The sequence below is a fragment of the Electrophorus electricus genome, chromosome 16 (assembly GCF_013358815.1).
Source record: "Electrophorus electricus isolate fEleEle1 chromosome 16, fEleEle1.pri, whole genome shotgun sequence".
NCBI lineage: Eukaryota > Metazoa > Chordata > Actinopteri > Gymnotiformes > Gymnotidae > Electrophorus > Electrophorus electricus.
In genome coordinates this window covers 4,634,266-4,657,553 of record NC_049550.1, presented here as the reverse complement: position 1 = coordinate 4,657,553, position 23,288 = coordinate 4,634,266, and the positions used below count along the sequence as shown (strand labels likewise).

The 23,288-nt window shown below is 41.1% G+C and overlaps 2 protein-coding genes across 2 annotated transcripts; one reads left to right on the top strand and one right to left on the bottom strand.

Moving 5' to 3' along the window:
• Nucleotides 1-1,628: 1,628 nt before the first annotated feature.
• On the top strand, nucleotides 1,629-10,487 carry abcg2b (ATP-binding cassette, sub-family G (WHITE), member 2b). The gene is given in 16 exon segments (XM_027015758.2): nucleotides 1,629-1,886; nucleotides 4,046-4,105; nucleotides 4,213-4,330; nucleotides 4,643-4,798; nucleotides 4,953-5,110; nucleotides 5,329-5,480; nucleotides 5,567-5,650; nucleotides 5,946-6,085; nucleotides 6,450-6,601; nucleotides 7,053-7,142; nucleotides 7,325-7,449; nucleotides 7,926-8,080; nucleotides 9,237-9,249; nucleotides 9,252-9,325; nucleotides 9,535-9,587; nucleotides 9,774-10,487. Coding segments are annotated over 16 exon segments (1,842 nt in total). The 5' UTR covers nucleotides 1,629-1,722; the 3' UTR covers nucleotides 9,922-10,487.
• Nucleotides 10,488-13,537: 3,050 nt separating this feature from the next.
• Nucleotides 13,538-17,087, bottom strand: fscn1b (fascin actin-bundling protein 1b). The gene is given in 10 exon segments (XM_035535122.1): nucleotides 13,538-14,368; nucleotides 14,782-14,831; nucleotides 14,833-14,889; nucleotides 14,892-14,953; nucleotides 15,195-15,285; nucleotides 15,287-15,317; nucleotides 15,525-15,681; nucleotides 16,180-16,210; nucleotides 16,213-16,301; nucleotides 16,304-17,087. Coding segments are annotated over 10 exon segments (1,482 nt in total). The 5' UTR covers nucleotides 17,010-17,087; the 3' UTR covers nucleotides 13,538-14,160.
• Nucleotides 17,088-23,288: the final 6,201 nt, after the last annotated feature.

Genomic DNA, 23,288 nt, shown 5'->3' with positions numbered 1-23,288 from the left:
TGGATTACTTCAATATTCTATCATGTCGTCATAGAAAAACAATGTTGTCACCGCCCATGTTTGTGCGCGTAAGCGTCTCCAAATACTTTTGATCGTAGCAGCAGTAGAATACATTTTTGTCTTTAACAAAATGTTTGCAGGAAGAAAAATACAGTTTTGGATAGACAATATACAGTTTGTAAAGCAAAAATGTTAAGCGATTGTTGTGAATCTGCAGATTGTGTTCCAACTGTAAATCCTGCTTCTCCGAGCCTGTCAGATCTGTTAGTGTCGGTGAAAAACTCTTGCAAACAGCAAAACACTTAGTTTTTTTAAACATTTAAACAGTAATATATTTTAGAGTCTACATCTATTATAAATATGTTTACTTGTTAAACATGCACGACTAGTGATGGCCTGTAATGACTTGATAACAGCCTACATCCTTTTTCTACATCTTAACCTCTACGTGGTAATCACACCTGCAGTGTCAAAAATATGACAAAAATAAACATAGACATCGGATTATTTTAAGACAATAGCCTAAATTAAATTTAGAGTGTAGTCTTTCAAGTTTCAAGTTTGGTTTATTTGTCACATACATAGTCATACACAGTACAACACGCAGTGAAATGGTAGTCTTTATCTGTTATCCAAATAACAAGAACTTTTAAAAGCTGCTTTTGTTATTTATGAATGAAACCGCTTCGTTTCCGCAGGAATTGCTTTATTTAAACGTCGGCAAACATTTCTGACAACTGAACATTTATCTGGTGTTTATCTGTTGACTGGACTGGAGAGCGTGTTTGTATTTTTCACGTTTACTTTTATGTCAGAAATGAGGGTTTTTATCTACCTTGGAGACCTTGCGACAGGCTACATGAACCCATGAACCTTCTTTAACCGGCTAAATAACAGCCCCAAAGCATAAGATAGCGAGCCAGTCCAGTAAGATCTAGAGAAGAAGCGGAAGCGGCCGAGCTGCGCTTTTAGTGCGCAGAGCCTGAACCACCCACGTCATAATTTCTCTCATCAGCAGAGGGAGCCAAAAACTCGGCACTGACCAATGGAGCCTGCCTATAAGATACCTAAAAAGGTTGTTTGCCTGCAACCTGCAACTTTTAGCCCTCGTTCTCAACAGGAGTGAGAGTGGGTGCCATGTAAATCGCCATTTACTTTTCCACCAGCATCTGCCAAATAAGTGTCATCTCAAGGTTTGACCTTTTTAATTGAGGCTAATGACGCATTTTAATGGCCTGCCCAGTGTTCTACATTACACCGGGCAGTAAACAGGGATGCTTTATGGACTGCATTTAACACCAGTGAGGTTGTAAGTGAACCAAATGGAGACTTCAGGTTGGCGTCCCTCGATGTCTTCACGGTGAAGAGTATCTTTACCAATAAGTCTGATTTGACTATCTCAAGCACTGCTTGGCACATGCCATTCCGAAAAAGTAAAATACGTTTCCAGCCACATTGCAAAGTTCAGGCCTTATCTGCCTTTTTTTTCTTCTCTTAGCTGAGTTATGTCAAAAAGCAGGTTGTAGCATCATGCGGACACACACGCCCTTATACAGACTTTGACCAGTGTTCACACAGTGGTCACGGCCTCCTTCAATATCCGATCGCTTAAACGGAAACAACAAAATCCCACGTAGTAAAACCGGGAAACCCGTTTCTGTCCGTTCTTCCGCTCCCCTGCGTTCGCATCTCCTTCTTCAGGTCGTCGTGGATGCGAGCGGGATGGAACGGCAGCAGCCCAGAGAGCGCAAGGGCGAAAGCGTAAGCGTAAGCGTAAGCGCACCGGGACCGACTCTGACGTTTCGGGATGTCCGCTATGTCGTGGGGGAGAGCCGCGGGCCGTGCCGCAGGCGAGCGCCGGAGAAAGAGATCCTCCGGAATGTCAGGTCAGACCGTGTGAGATGAAGTGTGTGCGTGTGTGTGCGTGTTTTCATGTGATATCTGGAGAAAATTGTCTTACTTTGTCAGAACTGCAAAAATGAGCCTAAGACGTTTTGGCAAAACCTACCTTTTAACTTTGGTTTCTGACGTTAGGTCTAAGTCAAAATATATGTGGCATGTGTGCAATAGTATATGTGGCATGTGTGCAATAGTTTCAATGATAACTGTACATTGAAATGGATGTGGTGAGTAATTTCATATTTGTAATAATTTCATAACAGCTATTCAACACTATATATACAAATGAAAGAAGTGCAATGTACAGAATACTATATATACATACTATATTAGATATATTTGATAAATAGGAATTGTGCGCCTTCAATATTACCACTATACTAGAATAGCAATAATTAACACATATGCAACTGTTGTGGTGTTGTACTAATAGCAATAATACGTAAACAAATCCACAAGGTGACATTCAGGTTACAGTTTAATGGTTATACCTAGACATTTCTCCATATATTTAGTCTTATATTTAAAAATGTTATCTTATATATTTAGTTGCATATCAAAGTCATGTCACATATGTGTGACCCCACATTCTGACCATTGAAAATATGAGTGTGTGTGTGCGCGCATATTTGTGGGTCTGTATATTTCCATAGTAAGCAAATCAGCATTCGATATAGAATATGGAGTAAATGAACACAAGAGTAGGGATTCCTTCACCTGTGTTTAGACTGTGAGCTGACTACCTGTATCTGTCGTCTTTTGCTCTGCATGGTTTACCCTCCACCCATGAACTGGACATCTTTCAGGTGGTGGACAATTCCACACCAGATAGTGTTGACATGCAAAAAATCTGTAGATTTAGGTTCATATATTTAAAGTTTAGGTTTGTATATGCTGGTTATTATGAAACATGTATTATGTATTGCACAATTATGGCCCATTTAAAAATATTTTTCATATATGCCCCATCACACACTTATATAAATATAAGTATATATAAATACAGACTGTACACAAAAAAAAAAAAAAAAAAAAAAAAAAATATATATATATATATATATATATATATATATATATATATATATATATATATATGTATATATATATATATATATATATATATATTAATGCAGAGTACCAAGGAACTATTAGACAGTTAGACTTAAATGCACATGCTAATTATATAGCACATAATTATATTTTAAATGGGGCATTTGTGAGACTAACAAATCTTCTGCATGTGGGATTGCTTAGATTCAAGTGGATTTAGGGAACATGTATTTCACTTGGTTCACATCTATGTCATGGAAATAGCAGGAATATCCAGTGGATCTCCCTGATGTTTTATACACACCACATATGATCTTTAACAGTTTGAGAATTGTACCAGGATACTGGAATCATATCTGCACCAGATAACACAAGCACTTTTTTGGTACAAGCAGACTACTCTCTGATACTGGTATCAGCTAATTTAACCATAACCTTATCTGTGGGCTTTGTTTGAAAATTGCATACAGTACATATTTATATATCTGGTGTGTGTATTTGTGTGTGTGTGTTTTAAAGAGCAAGGTAAAGAAACATCAATGAGGTTTTTTTTCCTTCTCAATCATCTCTGTATATGCAGCATTAAATATGGATCTTCTAGTCAGGCAAACACAAGAGCAGCTCAAAGTTTCACATTCTCAGAACAGGTCAGTTACATAAAAAAGTATGGTTTGCCTCCTGGCCTCCATCTTTCTGCACGAGCAAATTAGCACTTATAATGAAAGGACACTCAAGATCAAAAACGGGCCGAGATAATACCAGCCGTTGTAGGCATGTTTTGTAACTGGCCCGTGCCTACTCCTGTTACTAAGACAGTGAGGTTTGGCCTTTTTTCATGAGCTTATGCTGGTCCTCTTTAAAAAGAAAGATACTGCTAGCTGTGTGTAGTAATATGGCCCTTGGGAAATAGCCCTTAACTCCTGGCAGCTCATCAACTCCTCTTCTGACACTCCAAATCCCACAGTTCTTAGCTTCACTGACACTAATTAGTTTCAGGGATTGGCCGTTTCAGCGGCATCATGACACTAATTAATGTGCTGATTGGTCCTTGCGGTGGCGTTATGACACTAATTAGGTTGCTGATTGGTTGTTTCAGTGGCATCATGAAGACGGGACTGAATGCAATAATGGGAGCAACAGGGAGTGGCAAAACATCGTATGATCACTTCTTCTCTTTCAACACTGACACCCGCAGTTCACATATGAATATTTAAAACACTTAAAAACCAACCCCACTCCATCCACAAATGCATTTGTGGGCAGACTGCTGGATGTGATTGCTGGTAGAAAGGACCCTCGGGGACTGCGGTCAGGGCAGGTCTTGGTTGACAGCAAGGTTGTCACTTCAGAACTGCGCCTCCTCTCGGCCTATGTCATTCAGGTGGATGCAATCACTAGCTATTCTACTGCTGACTGGAATCAAGTTGCCATTGCCAGTTTGCCAGTTTTCCTACTACTGTAAAATTATAAACATGTGGCTCACTTATAAGAAAGAAAGTACTTATATTTAAATAATAATTTTTTTAAAGGAATTTCAGTAACTAAGTAATTCTTTGTTTAAGTATGCAGCTCCTTTTTAAGTTCTCAACATTTTAAAACACAGCCTAAAAGGACTTCCACAGTTGCTAGAGAGAGAGATTGTTACACACTCTCTCTCTCTCTCTCTCTCTCTCCCCATAATTTACCCTGCCAGGATGACATCCTGATGGGCACTCTAACTGTCCGAGAGAACCTCATGTTCTCAGCAAACCTGCGGCTGCCACGGCAATGTTACTCTATGGAGGGCAAAAAAAAGAAGGTGGTGAGCATCATCCAGGAGCTCAGCCTGCAGGACTGTTCCGACACCAAGGTGGAGCAGCCGGGGAGCTAAAACACCTCTTTCCCTCTTTGCCTCCACTGCATGTTAGGAAGACACAGCAATTTATTTATTTATTTTATTATTTATTTATTCTCTCTCTCTCTCTCTCTCTCTCTCTCTCTCTCTCTCTCTCTCTCTCTATTAGATCGGCACAGAGTTCCTGAGGGGCGTGTCGGGTGGAGAGAGGAAGCGCTGTAGCATTGGAATGGAGCTCATCACTTCTCCATCCCTCCTCTTCCTGGACGAGCCCACCACGGGCCTTGACTCCAACACGGCCAATAGCATCATGTCTCTTCTGCACCGGTATAAACACCCCAGAAGAGGCCTCTCTTCTCACTTCCTGTGGGACCACACTCCAAGTTTTGGACTTCTCCCATCTCTTTTTAATGAACATGATATAGTTTGGAAAAGAGTTCACAGGTTAAAATGACCATTTGCATAAATGTATATCGTGCCATCCAGGCACGGTCCATCTGGACACGTGCGTCTCACTGCCGCGTTCTCCACGTCTTTCCCTGCAGGTTGTCCCGTAATGGGAGGACCATTATTTTCTCCATTCACCAGCCACGGTATTCTATATTCAAACTGTTTGACTATCTGACCCTGCTGCACAAAGGCGAGAGCGTGTACGCGGGCCCTGCTGATGAGGCCATCCAGTACTTTCTTGACCTAGGTGAAGTAAAAGACACAGATACACAAACACACACTCATTGTAGTGCTAATTTTGGAGAAAAGTCTAGCTCTGCTTCATGTGTCTAGGCTATGAGTGTGAGGCATTTAACAACCCAGCAGATTTCTTCATGGATATCACACATGGGCAACTCTCTCCTCAGGTGCAGACAGGTAAAATGAAAACACACACACAAATGTATGCATGGTTCTGCAATCCAGTGAAACTGAGACATTCTGCTATTATGACCCAACAGCTATAAACAGTATAATAGGAATACATATCAGATTTTTAAAATTATATAGTATTTGTTCAATCTCATTTCACTGAGCATAATTTTACTTTAGCCAGTTAGGTTGGTGAGGCTTCTAGCTCCTAGCTGGAAAAGTCCTAGTTGAATTTTTCATTGCGATATTTCAAATACTTAATGCACTTTGTGAGTAGAGTTTGTCCCTGACTCCCGTGCAGAGAAATCTTTGGCAGAGCTCTACAGAGACTCTCAGTATTGCACTAATGTCACCGAGGAACTGAATAACATTACTGAGCCAGCGAACTTTGCAGGCAGAGCGAAATCAGCACCATCCTATGTCACACCCTTCTTCTACCAGGTGTGTGTGTGTGTGTGTGTGTGTGTGTGTGTGTGTGTGTGTGTGTGTGTGTGTGTGTGTGTGTGTGTGTGTGTGTGTGTGTCATGGGTTAAATGTTACCTAGTCATGCACTTTCACTGACCTGTTGGTGGACCCTGGTTATTGAATGCTGAAACCAGAGCAGCAGTAGCAGGGAAATGAGGGCATAGGATATGATAAGCAAAGCACTGCATCCCTGTGCATGCATATCTGTGTTTGCATGCTCCTGTTTGCCTGTATGTGTGTGTGCTTGCATGTGCATATACATATGCATGTGTGTACATGTTTGCGTGTATGTGTGCTTGTGCATGTATGTGTGTGTGTGTGTTTGCATGCATGTGTTCAGCTGAAGGTGGTGTGCTGGAGGACTGCCCTCAACCTGATGCGGAATCCACAGACGTCCTATGCTCAGTCAATGCTGAACATACTCTTCGCGCTACTGGTGGGTCTCATCTACTTTCAGATGCCCCACACACTTCCAGAAGCCCTGCAGAACAGGTATCAATCCGACAGCCCTGCTTCATCCATCAGTCAGTCTTCCTGTTAATCTAAATTAGGTTTTTCCAATAGCAGGACACAAAGGATTATGAAGGATTATTCTGCTAAAGAGGCATGTTCCAAAAACAAATGGTGTTTTACTGAAAAATCATCAGATGAACCGCAAATTCATGTTCACCAACTTAGATCTGTTGTAGAAAATGAAGTTTTTTTACTACAGGTTATATATATATTTTTTTTTATTTACTTGAAATTTTATAAACAAAAATAAATTAAAAAAATAATAATTTTGAAAGCATATTTTACTTTTGTGGCCTCTAAGTTTGCAATAATGATAAATCTGACACTGTCAGGATATATGGAATGTCTGAAGAAATGCTTTGGTGTGTGTGTGTGTGTGTGTGTGTGTGTGTGTGTGTGTGTGTGTGTGTGTGTGTGTGTGTGTTCTTAGAAATGGCGCTTTCTTCTTCCTCATCATCAACATGGTGTTTGGCAACCTGTCAGCAGTAGAGCTCTTCATCAATGAGCGGGCATTGTTTGTGTGAGTGTGTGACATACTAATTAGAGCAATATTCAATTACTTTATGAATTCATTTGAAGCACCAGGCAACATTTTCCTCAAACAAAATTATATCCATGTAATTGGAAGTGTGTGTGTGTGTGTGTGTGTGTGTGTGTGTGTGTGTGTGTGTGTGTGTGTGTGTGTGTGTGTGTGTTTCACAGGCACGAGAACTCTGGGGGGTATTACCGGACCTCTGTGTACTTCCTGTCTAAAGTGTTTATCGATTTGGTGCCAAACCGCATCGTGCCGATCTTCATTTTCACAGCCATCAGCTATTACATGATGGGTGAGTGCATGACAATCTCTTATACACGCCTTGCTATTAGAGCTTCTAGTTGTATTTCTCCTTCATCCCCTAATGTCATAGTGAGCTGCAGATATACATCTTAACGCTGGTTTTCACTTTCTATGATAAAGTAATGGAGATTTTGAATAGCAACCATATTGGGAGCAGTTCCAATTCTGTTGTTTCAGAAGGAAAGAAGCTTTCTGGTGGCCTTAACACACGTGTTCATTATGGACACACAGGTCTGAAAAGTGGGGGGAAAAAAGGTGGAAAGTGTGGGGAAGTTTGCTGAAGGGCAGCTAGCTATGTGTGTGTGTGTGTGTGTGTTTTGAAAAACTCTGTGTGTACAGAAATAATTAACCAGTCATGACTAAGATGCCCCCAAGTTGAACTTCTGTTCAAAGTTTTTATTAGACTCATTACAGGTTAAATTATACAACATGAAGCTATAAACTAAACTGTGTGTGTGCACGCAGGTCTGAAGCCATCTTTCACTGCGTTCCTGTGTTTCGCCCTGACCATGTCTCTGGTGAGTCTGGCAGCGGTCAGTCTGGCCTTCCTGGTCAGTTCCAGCGTGGGCTCCTTCGCCATGGCCAACATCCTCATCGCTCTGCCGTTCGTCTTCATGATGGTCCGTACAGTCATTCGCTGCTCATAGAAAACTCATCACTCCGCTCATTATGTCAAGTGGATCTGGGTTCTATTTCTGAAACCTGTTTGTCTCCCACTGTCAAATTCAAATTTAAATTGCTTTATTGGCATGAACTGGAATTAACAACTGTTGACAAAGTGATTAACAGAATTATTACAGACATACACATACAATTAAATAAATTTACATGCATGGGATGGGTTTAAAGTGCAGTTTGATGGTTTGAGTGTGGCAGTTATAAACATATCGTTTTGATATTCTAACGCATTCATCAATTTCTCAAACACCTGCACAACATATCTTCGTTCCTTATCATATTTTCTTGTGGATGGATTGTAGTTTAAGAAATTGTGTGTGAGCAGCTCTGTTTCTGTTTCTCCTGAGCTGCACTGACTGCATGTCTATTCTTCTCTGTGCTTCTACAGTGTTTTGCTATCTCCAGGTTATGGGCACTAAGTCTGTACATGGCATCTTTCTTTGAGACTTTTCATTCCAATCAGATAATCTCCTAAAATGTATTCTCTGTTCAATATATATTTTTTTAAATTATGATTTATTCATTGAATAAATGTCATTGATCCAATTATTAATGTATTCCTTTTGGTGGGTTCTGTATATTATTTTGTTTTGTGGCTTTGAGGGTGTGTAGGGAACTGTATTGTGAAGGTAAAGTTTTTCTTTGATGGGTCTGAGCTTGTCTGTAGGTGTAAGCAGTTATTCAGATATGCTGTGTGCTGATAGCAGTCTGGGTGTGGCTGGAATAAATGGAATGGAATTTGAAAGCTTTTTTTAAACATGGGGAGCAAGAGGAAATTCATTCAGTCCTGCTCTGCATGCCAGATTTGCTGTATTACGATGTACTTTTCAGATCTTTATAAAATTCTAAATGAAGTTTTCTATGGGATTTGTGTCCCATGAATCATTTTTGATAAATGACTGGACACAATGCCTCACTACCATAGAATATTTTTAGCCCAAAATTAATTGCAGAGTTGAATGTACTGATTTTTAATAATGTAATATCTTTCTTGCTTTTTTTTTTTTACCAATGCATTCATGGTCTTGTTGACCAGACGCAGTGAATAATATCCTCAAATAAAGGTGAAGTTGAATTTTCTCTCTCTCTCTCTTGCAGGTGTTCGGAGGCTTCTGGTCAATCTGAACTCCATGCTCATCTGGCTGTCCTGGCTCAAGTGGATCAGCATCTTCAAATATGGACTGGATGTAAGGAGAGAATGATAGACTTATGTTGGAGGAGTTTAGAGGACTGTCTAGCTGCCAGAAGAAAGTAAAACAGATGCAAACAAAGGATCAGCATATCCCTTTGCAACTCTTCTCTTTTCCATGATTTCAAGATGTGCGGTTGTATCAAGTTTATCTTAAAAATCTGGTACTGTGGGATTATAATTGCCTTCGGTGTTCTCATCTTCCAGGCTATAACCATCAACGAAATGACAGGGCAAGTCTTCTATGGTAACACCTCCATGTACGTATAATATTGGACTCATCCTGACATAAAAATGTAACAGTGGTGAAGAAGACATGCAGAATCAGGCTGTGTATTACTACTGAGATATAAGTTGTACTGTAATATTGCTGAAGCAGTGAGTGCGAGTAGTTGTGTTAAACTGTTTGGAGTTGGTGACAATGAAAACCCCCCTTCTTCTCCTAGATTCACAGGAGAGATGTACTTGAAAGCCCAGGGAATAGATTACAGTGCATGGGGATTTTGGCAAAACCATGTGGCACTTCTCGGAATTATACTGATCTGCATGACACTGGCCTACATACAGCTACGAAGAATTAATCGCTGGAAGTAACACACACAAAATATTACATGTATTGTTCTTGGATGTACCTTCATATAATAAGTTTAACAAAACTTTAGTTGTCATAAGGACATCATTTCACTATCTACAATGGACTACTTTAAAGTTGTCTGAAACAGCTTTTGCCGATTGCAGAAGTGAGAAAAAAGCTCAAATTGTAGAATTATATGAAAAGACTTAATGTACATTTAATGTAAATGTACACGTAATTCAGACAACAAAAAATTGCGTCATAGCCCTCCTTAACAGGTATTGGAGAAATACAGCGCCATCTGTTGGGGAAAAAAATGTCAGTTGGGATGTTAACTGTGCAAAGAAATTTAAATAATTTATGTGGAAGGAAAATTTGTATGTGATTACTGAAGCAAAAAAACAGAATGTCATATTGATTTATTGATTGTGATTCTTTGGGGGGCATACACATGTAAACATTTCGCAAATTTACACACGTAAGAATTTTAATGCTGACAAATTCACAAATTTATCTCACATATGATCGCGTGTTCAGTTTTTTTTCTGACTCTGTGTGTACAAAAGCTTTATTAATTAAACTGAACTTGAGGGACATTGCTGGATTATTTATTGTCTTGTTTTTCAGACTTCCACAAGCGAATATACCTAGCGTCCTGTATCGGCCATTAAAGAGCCGGCAATCCGCAGATTACGTGGGTTTTCTAAAAGGCACGCGGTTAGAAACGTCACGGCTACGACGTCGACGTCAACATCGCCGCGAGAACCATGACGACATACACAGATCAAAGTGCAAGCCGCGTCGAGCGCACTGACGTGCCCATCCAACAGGTGGATTTGTTCACCCCATAGTACAATACATATAAAGAACGACCGGCTCATTACGAGCAGTACAGGAAGCCCGCTCAAAGCCATCATCCTACATGTTCCAGATAAATACAGACAGGATTTTTAATGCCTGCAGATATTCATGGAAGATTTTATAAAGGACAACAGCTGTGGCTTGGGATGGAAAACCGGCCAGAGCTGTGAAGAGCAGCTCTAAAATATATAGTCAAAATTGCTGCAATGCTATTGAAATTACATGCAGTGACTGAACGTTCACAAAACTACATCAGCATGGCCTTTCATTAGCATCAACATCAGAAAAGCCCCATTTAGAAACCCAAAATAGTATATAATAATATTCTGCAAACGATCATCTCTGAAACATGAAGGTAAAATCTCAGTGGATTTCCATCTTACCACGCACATTCCACTCGCAAACAAATTCCCCATTGTGATCTGAAAAGATGTCTAAGCAACTGGCCTATTCCTCCAGTTTGAGATTGTGGATTTGTACCACAAGGTGGCAGTATTGGACCACTGCCCCTCTAACTGCGACCTACTTTCAAATCACAACTCATCTGTCCCTCATCTATGAGTGGTGACTCTGTGAATGTCCTGTCAGAATACAGAAAACAGTAACTGACAACTGTCAATTTTTATTTGAACTGGGTCATTTACCCTGCAAGGCATTTTTAGGTTATTTGCATTGAACAACTTGCACATACCACAACCTGACACTGCTACAAGTGTGTGTGAATGCAGAAATTGTTATCGCACTGAAGTTTCATGGGACCCCCAATGAGGCCGTTTTGTTTGATTAGCTAGCAGGCAGGAAATCACAATGTTCTATGTCCTTGCAGTGTTCTGTAGTGGCTTCTGGCACACATGCCAATACAACTGCTCTCCTTGCACAGAAAAACAATATTCACATCTGTTACACATTAGTAACTCCCAAAGTCTGCTGCTCTGCTGTGTGTGTGTGTGTGTGTGTGTGAGTGAGTGTGTGTGTGTGAGTGTGTGTGTGAGTGAGTGTGTGTGTGTGGTGTGTGTGTGTTCATTGCAGAGAAATGCATGACCTCCAGTTGTCGCTTGTTCTGCAGGGTTCTTAAGTTACATTCTGACCTACATTATCAATGTGAAAATCTTGGCTCCTGGGATCTCTCCAAAAAAACATAAGTGAGGAGACTGTGTGTGTATGTGTGTGTGTGTGTGTGCGCGCGTGTGTGTGTGTGTGAGAGAAAGAGAGAGAGACAGAGACTGTTATGTAAAACACTTCTGACTTCACACCCACCTCTTTGGTGAATTTGCACTTGCTGTCTCCATGGCAACTCATGACCAAAGTTGAAATCAATGCGCTACAAGTCATAGATCTGGACACGAAGAAATCTTGCTTTGTGTGTGTGTTGTGCAATAGAGAGAAAATGAAATTAAAGGATAAAACTTTAAGTAAGATAAATAAAAAAGAGACCTACCAACCAGATCATTCAGCTATAGGCTTTCAACAGTGGTATATTGATTGTAATGGTCCCTAGGCATCTATGTTAGTATATTACCTGGCGTAAATTAATATGTTAACACGGCTGGAAGGTTACTTTCTGATTCTAGCAAAGGCTACATCATGATATTATTGCAGCCATTTAGCATGCTAATTTGATTCATCCTGACCTGACTGAACGACCACTGTACCTGCAAATGGTAAAAAGTGTTTTAACAACACAAATCTTCAGGTTTATCTATCACCAGAGGTCCTCAACAACCCTTGCGGTCATAGCGTGATGTGCATGCCAGTCAAGAATAAATGGCACCAAGTGTTAGGAACAGGTCAACTCTGAAACTTTATTCATTTTACTTAACAGATGGCTCATGAAAAGAGGGCTTTTGCTACTTGGAAAAAGGCACGTACACTTAACAGCCATACAGCAAAGTCCCCTGTAATTAATTTACTTCGTCAGTGTCCAATCAACTTTTATAACGTTCACTTGCGTCGGGCTGGACAATTTTGCTGTATACTTTACATTTATCAGACACATTCATACAGAATAAAGCTTTAGACAAAATGGTGTCAAATAAAATATACCCATCAAGCATGTGTTACTGTATACTCTTGTTCCATGTTGTTTTACAGGGGAACAGGACGGCTTTGTTACGGAAACCAAAACTGCCAGATGCCATGTCTGTTAAACAAATTTTGCATGTGATTTGCATGTGGAAATGGAAAGGATCTCTGAGGTGATGGAGGGAGGTTTTTCAGAACTTTCTGAGTCACTGAGTTGCTATTTAAAATGTGACCTCATTAGATCGTTCACACTAAAAATGTTTTTGGTTCAGGACACAGACCTTATCTCTGAAGCGAAAACCCGGAATAATACATTAGCCTCTTGCAAAGCATTTTTATCATTAGCAAATCATTCCCCTTGCTTGTCAGACTTTTAAATACATGTCAAAAAGTATACGAATGACAAATTATGACATTGCCATGGGAACATAATAGACTTATGCCTTTTAACACCGGTGATTTTACTGAACTTTACTGAAGTTATGGCATTCCACGTCATGACGATGTCACGATGCTGACAGAACAGAGGGTCAATCGCGTCAGCAAAAGCTTCTAGGTAAGAAAAGGCAAGCATATAATTAGCACCAGATGTACAGCACAGCTGAGTACGCCACAGATACTGTACAGGACACAGGCAGGTCAAATGGGTCAGAGCCCTTCTGCAAGACATCTCAGGGAGGTTACGTTAATCTATAAGAATTACATTATGATTCATCTCAGGCAGCTGTAATCGCGCCTCAGAGGGCAGTCTACTAGCCACTAGGCAGCAAACGTGATAATCCAGTATTCATTAAAGCGTTTAGTTTGCAGACGAGCGCATGTCGACCCTCGCATGGTTCAATATGCGTAGCACGGCTCTTCATCCAACCACCAACTAGCTCACAACAGTGTGCAAAGCGTGAAGTGCCACTGAGATTTGGGCGACATCAACTCGTTTACTGAATCGAGGTGCCAGCTTGTCGGGCAACTGAAGTTAAATCGGCTCGTAACACATCAGGTCAGTTCATGCCCAATCAATGTATTCTGCTGTTGATACAGACATATCAACATGTAGCTCCCTAAATATATCTATCTGTATAGAGTTAGATATGCAGTTTGTTCTGCTCTGTTTTTTTTTAGGTTTTTTTTAGCTAAACTTTGTCATATTGTTGATCTGCCTGTTTGTGCTTTGCGTTCACATTATACATTGTAGTTGTGTGCTTCTACTGTAGTGTCTGCCTAAATGTCTTAGTTCACATAACAAGATGAAGGAAGCAGGTGGCTATAGGCTGAGATGTTTGTATTAAATTTCTCTGTCTTTGTGTGTGTGTGTGTGTGTGTGTGTGTGTGTGTGTGTGTGTGTGTGGTGTGTGTGTGTGTGTGTGTGTGTGTGTATCTCAGTACTCCCACAGTGTAGCATTAGCAATGCCCTGGGCATTAGCCTTCAGCACTCCAGCCTGGTCTCCTTTCAGATAGTTGCCCTCCAGGGTCTTAATGGCCACCTTGTTGTAATCACAGAACTCAAAATTAAAATAGACAGGAGCCCCACTACTGCTCACAACTGCACCGTTTGCCTCCACGGTCCAGTACTTGCCCAGTGAGTCTGAAAACACAGAATGAGAGATATTTGGTATGATAGATAGCGAGAGAGAAGCAGCCACAGAGTTAGCTTGATATTTTAGATTCATGAAATTGATTTTATTTTAAACTATTGAAATGTCATATGAAAATGTTTTTGGTTTTTTTTAAGTGCTGTGCTTCAGTCAAAAATGTTGCTAGCAATTAATGAAAGATAATAGCAAGCCATTAAGGTATGCAAAATCTGCTAACCAGAAGCTACTACTACATTCATGGATACCAGCATTATCGGTTTTGATTGTACCATTATAACGCAACACAATACAAAACAGTACCCCACTTGCAATAATCAATCGCAGAAACAGCTCCACCTTCACTGTCATTGACCGCCATTAATAAATACCTTGGAAGAGGCATCTGCCAATGGGAAGCTTTACCCTCTGAGGCTGTAGGCATTGCTGCTGTGCTCTAATTGGAAGACGTCGTAGGAGGCTGCGGTTGGAGTCCAGGGTTCCGGTACCTTGCTTGCGGCAACCGATTGAAGCCGTGCTTCCCCTCGTAGCACGATCAGTGGCCTATTGATGAGCTTCAGAACAAAATCCTCCTGTTCACCTGCAGCCAACAACAACAACAGCTATAATGTATTAGAGAATTTAGAATGGCTATAATTAATTTCAACAATTAGAACAATGGCTATTATAAATTAGAGCGATTAGAACAATGGACTATGCCTTCAATTAGGATATACTGAATATCTAAGCATTTGGTTGCTATACTTCTGGAACAGTTGCTGGTATGCTATTAAAACCTCGGTCTGCAGCTAAGTGTGTTTACAGTGAACACACACACACACCTGCAGAATCCACAGATGCGCCAGCTGGCCGTTCTTTTTAGCGGCCAGGTATTTGCCCATTACTGGCCTTGAGGGTAACCTTAGACTCTTTCCCACTCCAGCTCAAAGAAGCAGCTGGCTGATCTATGACAAAAATGAACACATCATATCCTAGTTACACCATTACATGAATATGTTCGTAACGTAGACCATGTGTAATACAATTATTTGTTCTGCAGCATTCTGTTCATATACTGAATATTATATCTATGATCTCAGTTCTCTTTTCCAGTCAGTGCGCAACAGTGCATTTGGTGATTTCTACTCGAACCAGTGTTCTTATTGACTTACTTCATAGAGGCGGTGCACTGGACCGCTCCATTGGGAGTAAGGCTCCAGTATTTCCCACTGCAGGACCTGAAAGCACAGCGCTTTGTCTCACGGTCCATCTCCATCTGGAACACCTCCTGATCTGACTCTTCATCCTGATTGGCCGACAGATCTACCCCTAAGGTCACACAAACCAATCAGGTGGGAGTCTAAGATTTGAGGCCAATCGATTGCACAAGGGTTATTTTGCAGAGCATTCCTGCACATACATAAAGTAATGCGAACCGTAAGCATTAAAGTATGAAAAAGTAGAAAAACTTGTGTGCAGGGGAGAATGAGCATGAAAGAATGCAGAGAGACAAAGAAACACAGAGTAAAGGAAGAAGAGGTATTTAAATCAATCCCACATGGATATTAAAATTCCTGTACAGCATGCACCCCCCCCCACGCGTGTGCCCGCCGCGCGTGCACACACACACAGACAGGACAGACAGACACACACACACAGTTACCCAGCATACTTAGGTTGCCTCACATTTGTTAGAGGTCACTGCATCCCCAGTCACAGCTATCTCATGATTTTTAATGAATTTCTTTATTAAATGAATGCGCTTCGCTATCAATGTACGTCTTGTATTATTATAATTACTGGGCTATAGAATTAAATGAAATATACCCTGGCGCGTGGACACGTTCCTGTCGGTTGCTTGCAGTGTAGCACCACTTGTCCGTGACTTTGCTCGAGGACAAAAAGCTCGTCCTTGCCTAGGCGCGCGCTCTTGCCCGACTTCATGGTGCGGTTGGACCAGACGGAGCGATGTATTTCCCGTGGCATCTCTAAAATGCCACCTTACCGGCACGGAATTCTAGTGTGAAGCCAGTGCTCGTGTCCGGTTTCACGGCTAGAGTGCCGTTACTTGCGAGGAAGCGGTTGTCTGCGGTCTGCAGATGATACCTTCGGTCCAGGTACACGAGCGTGAGTAGGGCGTTAACGCCCCATGGCACGTCCCGGTCAATGGCGAGCTCATTACGCTCGACGGACAAGTGCGCGTACCGTTTCCTCGCCACACTGTATATATTGACTTGAGGGTGCACGGCGAGGTGCACGCTCCATTTCTCCGCAGGGGAGATGCTCTGTGCAAAGCACACGATTCGGTCCTCGGTCCCGCCCAGGTAGCGCGCGTGGGGTTCGGATTGCAGGGACCAGCGGCCATCGTCGTGAGCGATGACAAGGAACCTACTGTCCGCTCCGGGTTTTTCGGTGTCTGCAGTAACGTTGCCGTCCTTGTCCGTCGCGAGGTATCTTCCCAAATGACTTCTTATGAACACAGCACTCGAGTCTCCTGTCTCATCAGCTTTATCGAGCGTCCAGACCTGCTTTTTCTTCATAGAAGTTGCAGACGCATTGATTTTGAATCCGAAAGCCTCAGCCGTTAGATATTTGTTATCGGCGTTTATCAGACCAAACCGAATAACCAAGGGCTCCCCTAGTCCATCAGATGCCATTATTGCCGGCTTGAGTTCCCAAATTGTCGGACCGTAGCAGCGGGTTCGAGTGGGTGTGACTAGTAGTATGTGTGTGCCTGCGAGAAAGAAAGAGAGAGAGAGAGAGAGAGAGAGAGAGAGAGAGAGGGAGGGGGGGTCGGTTTATCATCTCTGCTCGTCTTCCGGTGTTTTCAGAACATTTTTTCTAATAACCTTAGAGGCATTCTGCCAGTGGTGATGGGCACGCGCACAGCTGCTGCGTCGGTGTAAAAATGTGCACGTGATTGTTTCTACTCCTGATCTACAGCTACACATGATGAGTTACCGTGACCGATATCTGCGCGTCAGTGGTTGCTATACAATGAGTAGTGTTTCCTTTCAGGAGTAGAAGCAATTTTTTTATTATTGTGAAATGAAGCAGAAATTGTCAAATCGTCTTGGATCCACGCCACCTTAAAGAGAAGACTGTTAGAAGGCCCAGTGCTTCCAAGCGTGTTTCCTCCCACCACAAACTTTCCCCCCACCACAAAGTTTCATCCGGCGCCCGCCGCAATGCTTCTTTCTATCCGTGCACATGTTCGCACTCGGCAGGCTTTGATCACGTGCCAATCCGATCGCATTTATCTATCTGGAAAATAAATGACTCCGCAGTCATTTACTTTCCAAATAAATAAATAAACTAGTTGTAGGTTAATCTGAACGCTAATGGTGCACGCAGGACTATAGGGCCTTATTGAAAGTAGCCAGGCTTTGTTTTAGGCTATAGTCTATAGGACAAAAGAAAACTACTGAACCAAGTCCTACGTGGCTATCGCACCTCAGTTCTACACACAAGGCTCTGTTCTGTTCTTGGACCTTTGCTTTTTTCTTTATATATGCTACCACTAAGTGACATTATACGTGAACAATGTGCTGGTTTCCACTGCTACGCTGATGATACTCAGCTTTATGTCTCAGCTAAACCAGAGGGCATGTTCAGCTTAGTATTGATTAGACCCAGACGCAGCTAGGTCCTCGCTCTGTAATTACTCAGTGAACCTCAATGGTCTCCCAATCACATCTTCTCTAACAGTTAAAGATTTTGGAGTTATTATGGATCCCAGTCTCTCATTCAAAGCTCATGTAAAAATATTTCTAGGACTGCATTTCTCCACTTCAGGCACGTTTCAAAGATTAGGAACATGCTCTCCTCACATGATACAGACAAGCTAGTCCATGCATTTATCACTTCAAGATTGGACTGCTGAAATGCCTTAATATCTGGCTGTACCATTAAGTGCCTAAACAAGCTCCAGCTAGTTCAAAATGCAGCAACCAGAGTTCCGACTAGAACTAGAAAAATTGACCATCACCCCTATCTTAGCTACTTTACACTGGCTCCCAGTAAAATTGTGTATTGATTATAAAATACTTCTATTGACATACAAAGCACTGATTGGTCTTGCCCCACAGTAACTTAGAGAACTCCTAGTGCATTATGATCCACCACGTCTGCTTAGACCAAAAGGTGAAGCTCTTTACTAGTACCACGAATAAGAAAATAAACCACAAAGGGCAGAGGCTTTTCCTACAAAGATCCCACACTATGAAACAAGCTTCCTGTAAATGTTCGAGACTTAGGCACAGTCTCATTATTTAAGGCTAGGCTGAATACCTATCTGTACACAGTCAGGCATTTTATTAACTACTTCACATCTTAGGTAACGGTGTAGATCTGGGGGTCCACGGGCATTGAGAGTTATGGTAAACTGGGATAGTATGATGCTGTTACTTCACCACTCTTTTTTCACTCATATTTATTGACAGAGAGCGGCAGAGTGTTGATGTTCCAGGGTGCCATCATGCCCGTATTTCTTCAGGCTCTTTCCTTTTAGCTGTGCTGCCATAGCTAGAGCTGCTGGAATCCATCTTTGCACATTATAGTTCCCTAATTTACACACCCTCATACCTGGACACGCCTAATAATCTAGTCTCTCTTTCTGCTGAGGTGCATCTACCCTTGATGTCATGATGTTACTGAGCCTGAACCCGTGCCTACTCCCACCACCCGTGCACAATTACAGCCGTGGCCAAAAGTTTTGAGACTGACATAAATTTGGAGTTTCACAAAGTTTAATGCCTCAGTTTTTTTAGGTCCTTTTGTCAGATGTTTATATGGTATAGTGAAGTACAGTTATAAGCATTTCATATGTTTGTTTGTTTTTTTTACTTTTTATTGAAAAATACATACAGTTTAGCAAAGACTTAATGTTTAATAGATTTTTTATGACTTCTGCAATTTGCCTTGGCATGCTGGATATCAGCTTCTGGGCAAAATCTTGACTAATGGCAACTCATTCTTACCTAATCAGTGCTTGGAGTTAATCGCAGTTTCTGTGTTTTTGTTTGTCCACCCCCTTTTTTTGGGATTGACCACAGGTTGATCACTGGGAGAAGTTGCTCTTGGAGGATGTTTTGATACCATTCATGGCAGTATTCATAGACAAAATTTTGAGCAAACCCACTCCCTTCGATGAGAAGCAACCCCACACATGAATGGTCTCAGGATGTCTCACTGTTGGCATGACACAGGACTCATGGTAGCGCTCACCTTTTCTTCTCCGGACAACCATTTGTCCAGATGTCCCAAACAGTCTGAAGGGGGCTTCATTAGAGAAAATATCTTTACCCCAGTTTTACGCAGTCCAATCCTTATACTTCCTGCAGAATGTCAGTCTGTCCTTGATGTTTTTCTTGGAGAGAAGTGGATTCTTTGCTGCCTTTCTTGACACTAAGCCATCCTCCAAAAGCTTTTGTCTCACTGTGTGTGCCGATACACTCACCGTTGTCGGCCAGAGAACGTTTAGCCTTACAAGCATCTCCCACAGGGAAACAGATCACTAGTAAACTCGTAAATTACTAAAAAATGCTAGCTGGTTTAGCTGAGGTTTGCTCAATCATAAAGAGACGGGATTATGTGTGGGCAAGTAGTGAGAGATTGCTTGCAGATGGGAAAGCTGTTTCATGAGGTCTTTTAGAAAATTTCGCAATGTAGAGGATATCCGTGATTTAATATGTATCTCCGAGCCAAATATTTTTAACTGCAAATGTGAGCCAAATGTCACATTGCACAGCCCTGTGTGCACCCTCTACCCTCGGGTTCATTTATTCACCCGTTTCAAGACTGTTGTCTCCTAAAAAGTGACACATGATAAACTGACGTACAACTTCCAGTGGTAGGACGAGCGGAAGTTGTACGAAATTAAGCAAAAAATTCTGGGGTCACACTGCAAGGCCAGGGTGGAGGCCCTTAAATATACATTTACATTTACATTTATGGCATTTAGCAGACACTGTTATCCAGAGCGACTTACAAAAGTGCTTTGTCATTTAGTCATAGAATATATCCTAGTACAGTACAGTAGGTTAAAATCAAACATACCAATGAACTAGAATACTGTAGAATACAGGGATGAATGCTGATACCTAAAAGTACAAAATACATAAGGTCTATCTTAAACAATGAGAAGTGCTATAAACAATAAGCGCTAGAGTTTGTTAAACAACATAAACAATACCCTACAATAAGTATTAATTTAGTCAGCCAATATGGGAGCAGTGTCAGTTGTCCTTTAAATATTCTGCAAATAGATGGGTCTTCAGTCTGCGTTTGAAGACTGCAAGGGACTCTGCTGTCCGGACAGCAAGTGGGAGTTCATTCCACCATCTTGGAGCCAGGACAGAAAATAGTCTCGATGCTTGTCGTCCATGAGACCTGAAGCAAGGTATTTCAAGCCGAGCCGTACTTGAGGTACGGGTTTGGCTTTGACCAGTGACCTCATGTATGAAGGAGCTGGTCCATTTTTGGCTTTGTAGGCAAGCATCAAGGTTCTAAATCTGATGCGTGCAGCTACAGGGAGCCAATGAAGGGAGCACAGCAGTGAAGTAACGTGTGAACTTCGGAAGATTGAAGACCAGTCGTGCTGCTGCATTCTGGACAAGTTGTAGAGATTTGATGGCACTTAGAGGAAGACCAGCAAGTAGCGAGTTGCAGTAGTCTAGCTTTGAGATCACAAGAGACTGCACAAGCAATTGGGCAGCTTCCTGCAAGAGAAAGGGTCAAATCCTTCGTATGTTACAAAGGAGGAATCTGCAAGACCGGGTTAGATTAGAAACATGAGTTGAGAACGACAACTGGTTGTCCAAAGTTACGCCTAGGCTACAGATACCAGGGAGTTCTCAAAGGAAACAGTGAGGTCATGGTAAGGGTTGGGAGTACCTGGGATGAAGGTAGTGGGATGATTCTCTCTCTCTCTCTCTCTCTCTCTCTCTCTCTCTCTCTCTCTCTCTCGCTATATATATATATATATATATATATATATATATGAGAGAGAGAGATGTTTGTGTTGAACTGAAAGGATATTTCTGGGGCACACATTTCCTCTCTTTCTGTCTCTCTATCATGAACAGGAGTTTTTTTTCTCTCTCTCTTTCTCTTTCAAAAAATACCTTTATAAACAAAACATTATTTAAAGAGGTATATCTTTAGACACATTGTCAATGTTAATTTTTAGTTTATTATTACATTCTCTTTAATACATTTTAATGACTTTATGAACTCAAAATAATAATAAATAATCATGAATTTATGACAAAAAATGTAAAATAAACATTTAAATGAAACAAGTCTTTGAGACTGTTACAGTTCTGTATAGCATCATTGCACTGAATGTATTTGCAGTCAGTTGTAAACTCTGTGGTGACCTCACAGTGTCCCTTTATTCTTCAAAGGGAAACCATTTTTCATTGTTTTACATAGTGTTGTAGACTGAATGAGTTATTTTTAGTTCTTACTTTGCTTTTTCATGTCTTAGATGAGGTTTTTATCACTCGTGTTTTTATTTTTGGTTATCCTTATTGTTCAAAGCAAAAGTAGCCTACTGCTTGATCAAATTTTGGATCAGGTCAAGACAGATTTGTTTTAGCAAGAAGAGGAAACTGGTCTTTGGACAGGATTATGAGGTCTTTCAGTTTTTTCAAAGGTTTGCTGAAAGCTAGAATTAGGGTGGACTTCATGTTTTCCAGTGCAGTGTGGAACCTGGACAACTGTGAAAGGATGTGGTACTGTGGGTTCTGTTCCAATGTTGTTTTGACCATTGCCTACCTTTTGGTTTATTGTCTGTTAGACTGTTGCTTTGAATAAATGTTGGGTTAAGACTATAACCCCTCTTTCTTCCACTGTTGGATATGCCAGTTGGACTTGGAAAACAGCTGAAGCAATGTTGTGTTTTATATTTACATTTCTTTTTACATCTTTACATGCCAGAGTAGTGGTAGCTCAGTTGTTAAGGTACTTCACTTGTAGTTGGAAGGTTGCTGTTTCAAGCTCCACTGCTGTCAAGTTGCCCATGAGCAAGGCCTTTAATGCTCAAGTTGTACTCAGTCATATTTAAGTTGCTTTAGATAAAAGCATCAGCTGAATGTCCTAAATTTATTAATTTTGTCTGTTCATATTTGTATCGGTCTCTTATAAATCTATCTTGGGTTGGGGAGATTTGTGAAACATCACTTGTTTTAGATGTTGCTACAGAACTAAACATTCCAAACTTAACGTACTGAAAACTCGGTTGTCTGTCATTATTAATTCACTTCCCTCCTTCTTTCTTTCTTGTTTGACTCCTAATTTCTGTCTTTCTTTCAGTTCCAGCCCATATTTTATATGTCACATTACACAGACATTCCAAATTATGACCAGAAAGTCGTCTTACCCTTTGGCCCATACTAACTACCATACTAACTACCACACTAACTACAGATTAGTAACAACAACAACAACAACATTTTCATGCACCTTTCTTAAAACTCAAGGCCACATTACATATAAAGGGTGTAGGATATATCATAGCACACTAGAGGACATATATGAACAATTACAAAAACCGGTAAAGTTCTTTGGTACTGTAACCAGGAATTTATTTATAGAGGAACAAACTAAGAAGAAGCAGAAACAGAAACCACACAAGACAAACAAAACAAAGGAAACCTAGGCTCGACCAACAAAAGCTAAAAAAAACCCCAAAGGGGTAACTAGGACCCCATTGGAGAGCAGATAGAGTTGGTCCTGACTGCCAGGAGCCCTCCATAGAAAGAGTGAGAGAAGCCAAAACATGTCAGGGAACCTCTGACCCATTTCTTCCAGTAAACAGGTGAGCCTGAACTATGACAAACATGTGAATTGTAGTACTGTCTATAGCTAGCTAGTGATTAGCCACACTTACGGTCATTTATAAAAAAGCTCAAGTGTATAAAGGATCACAGGAA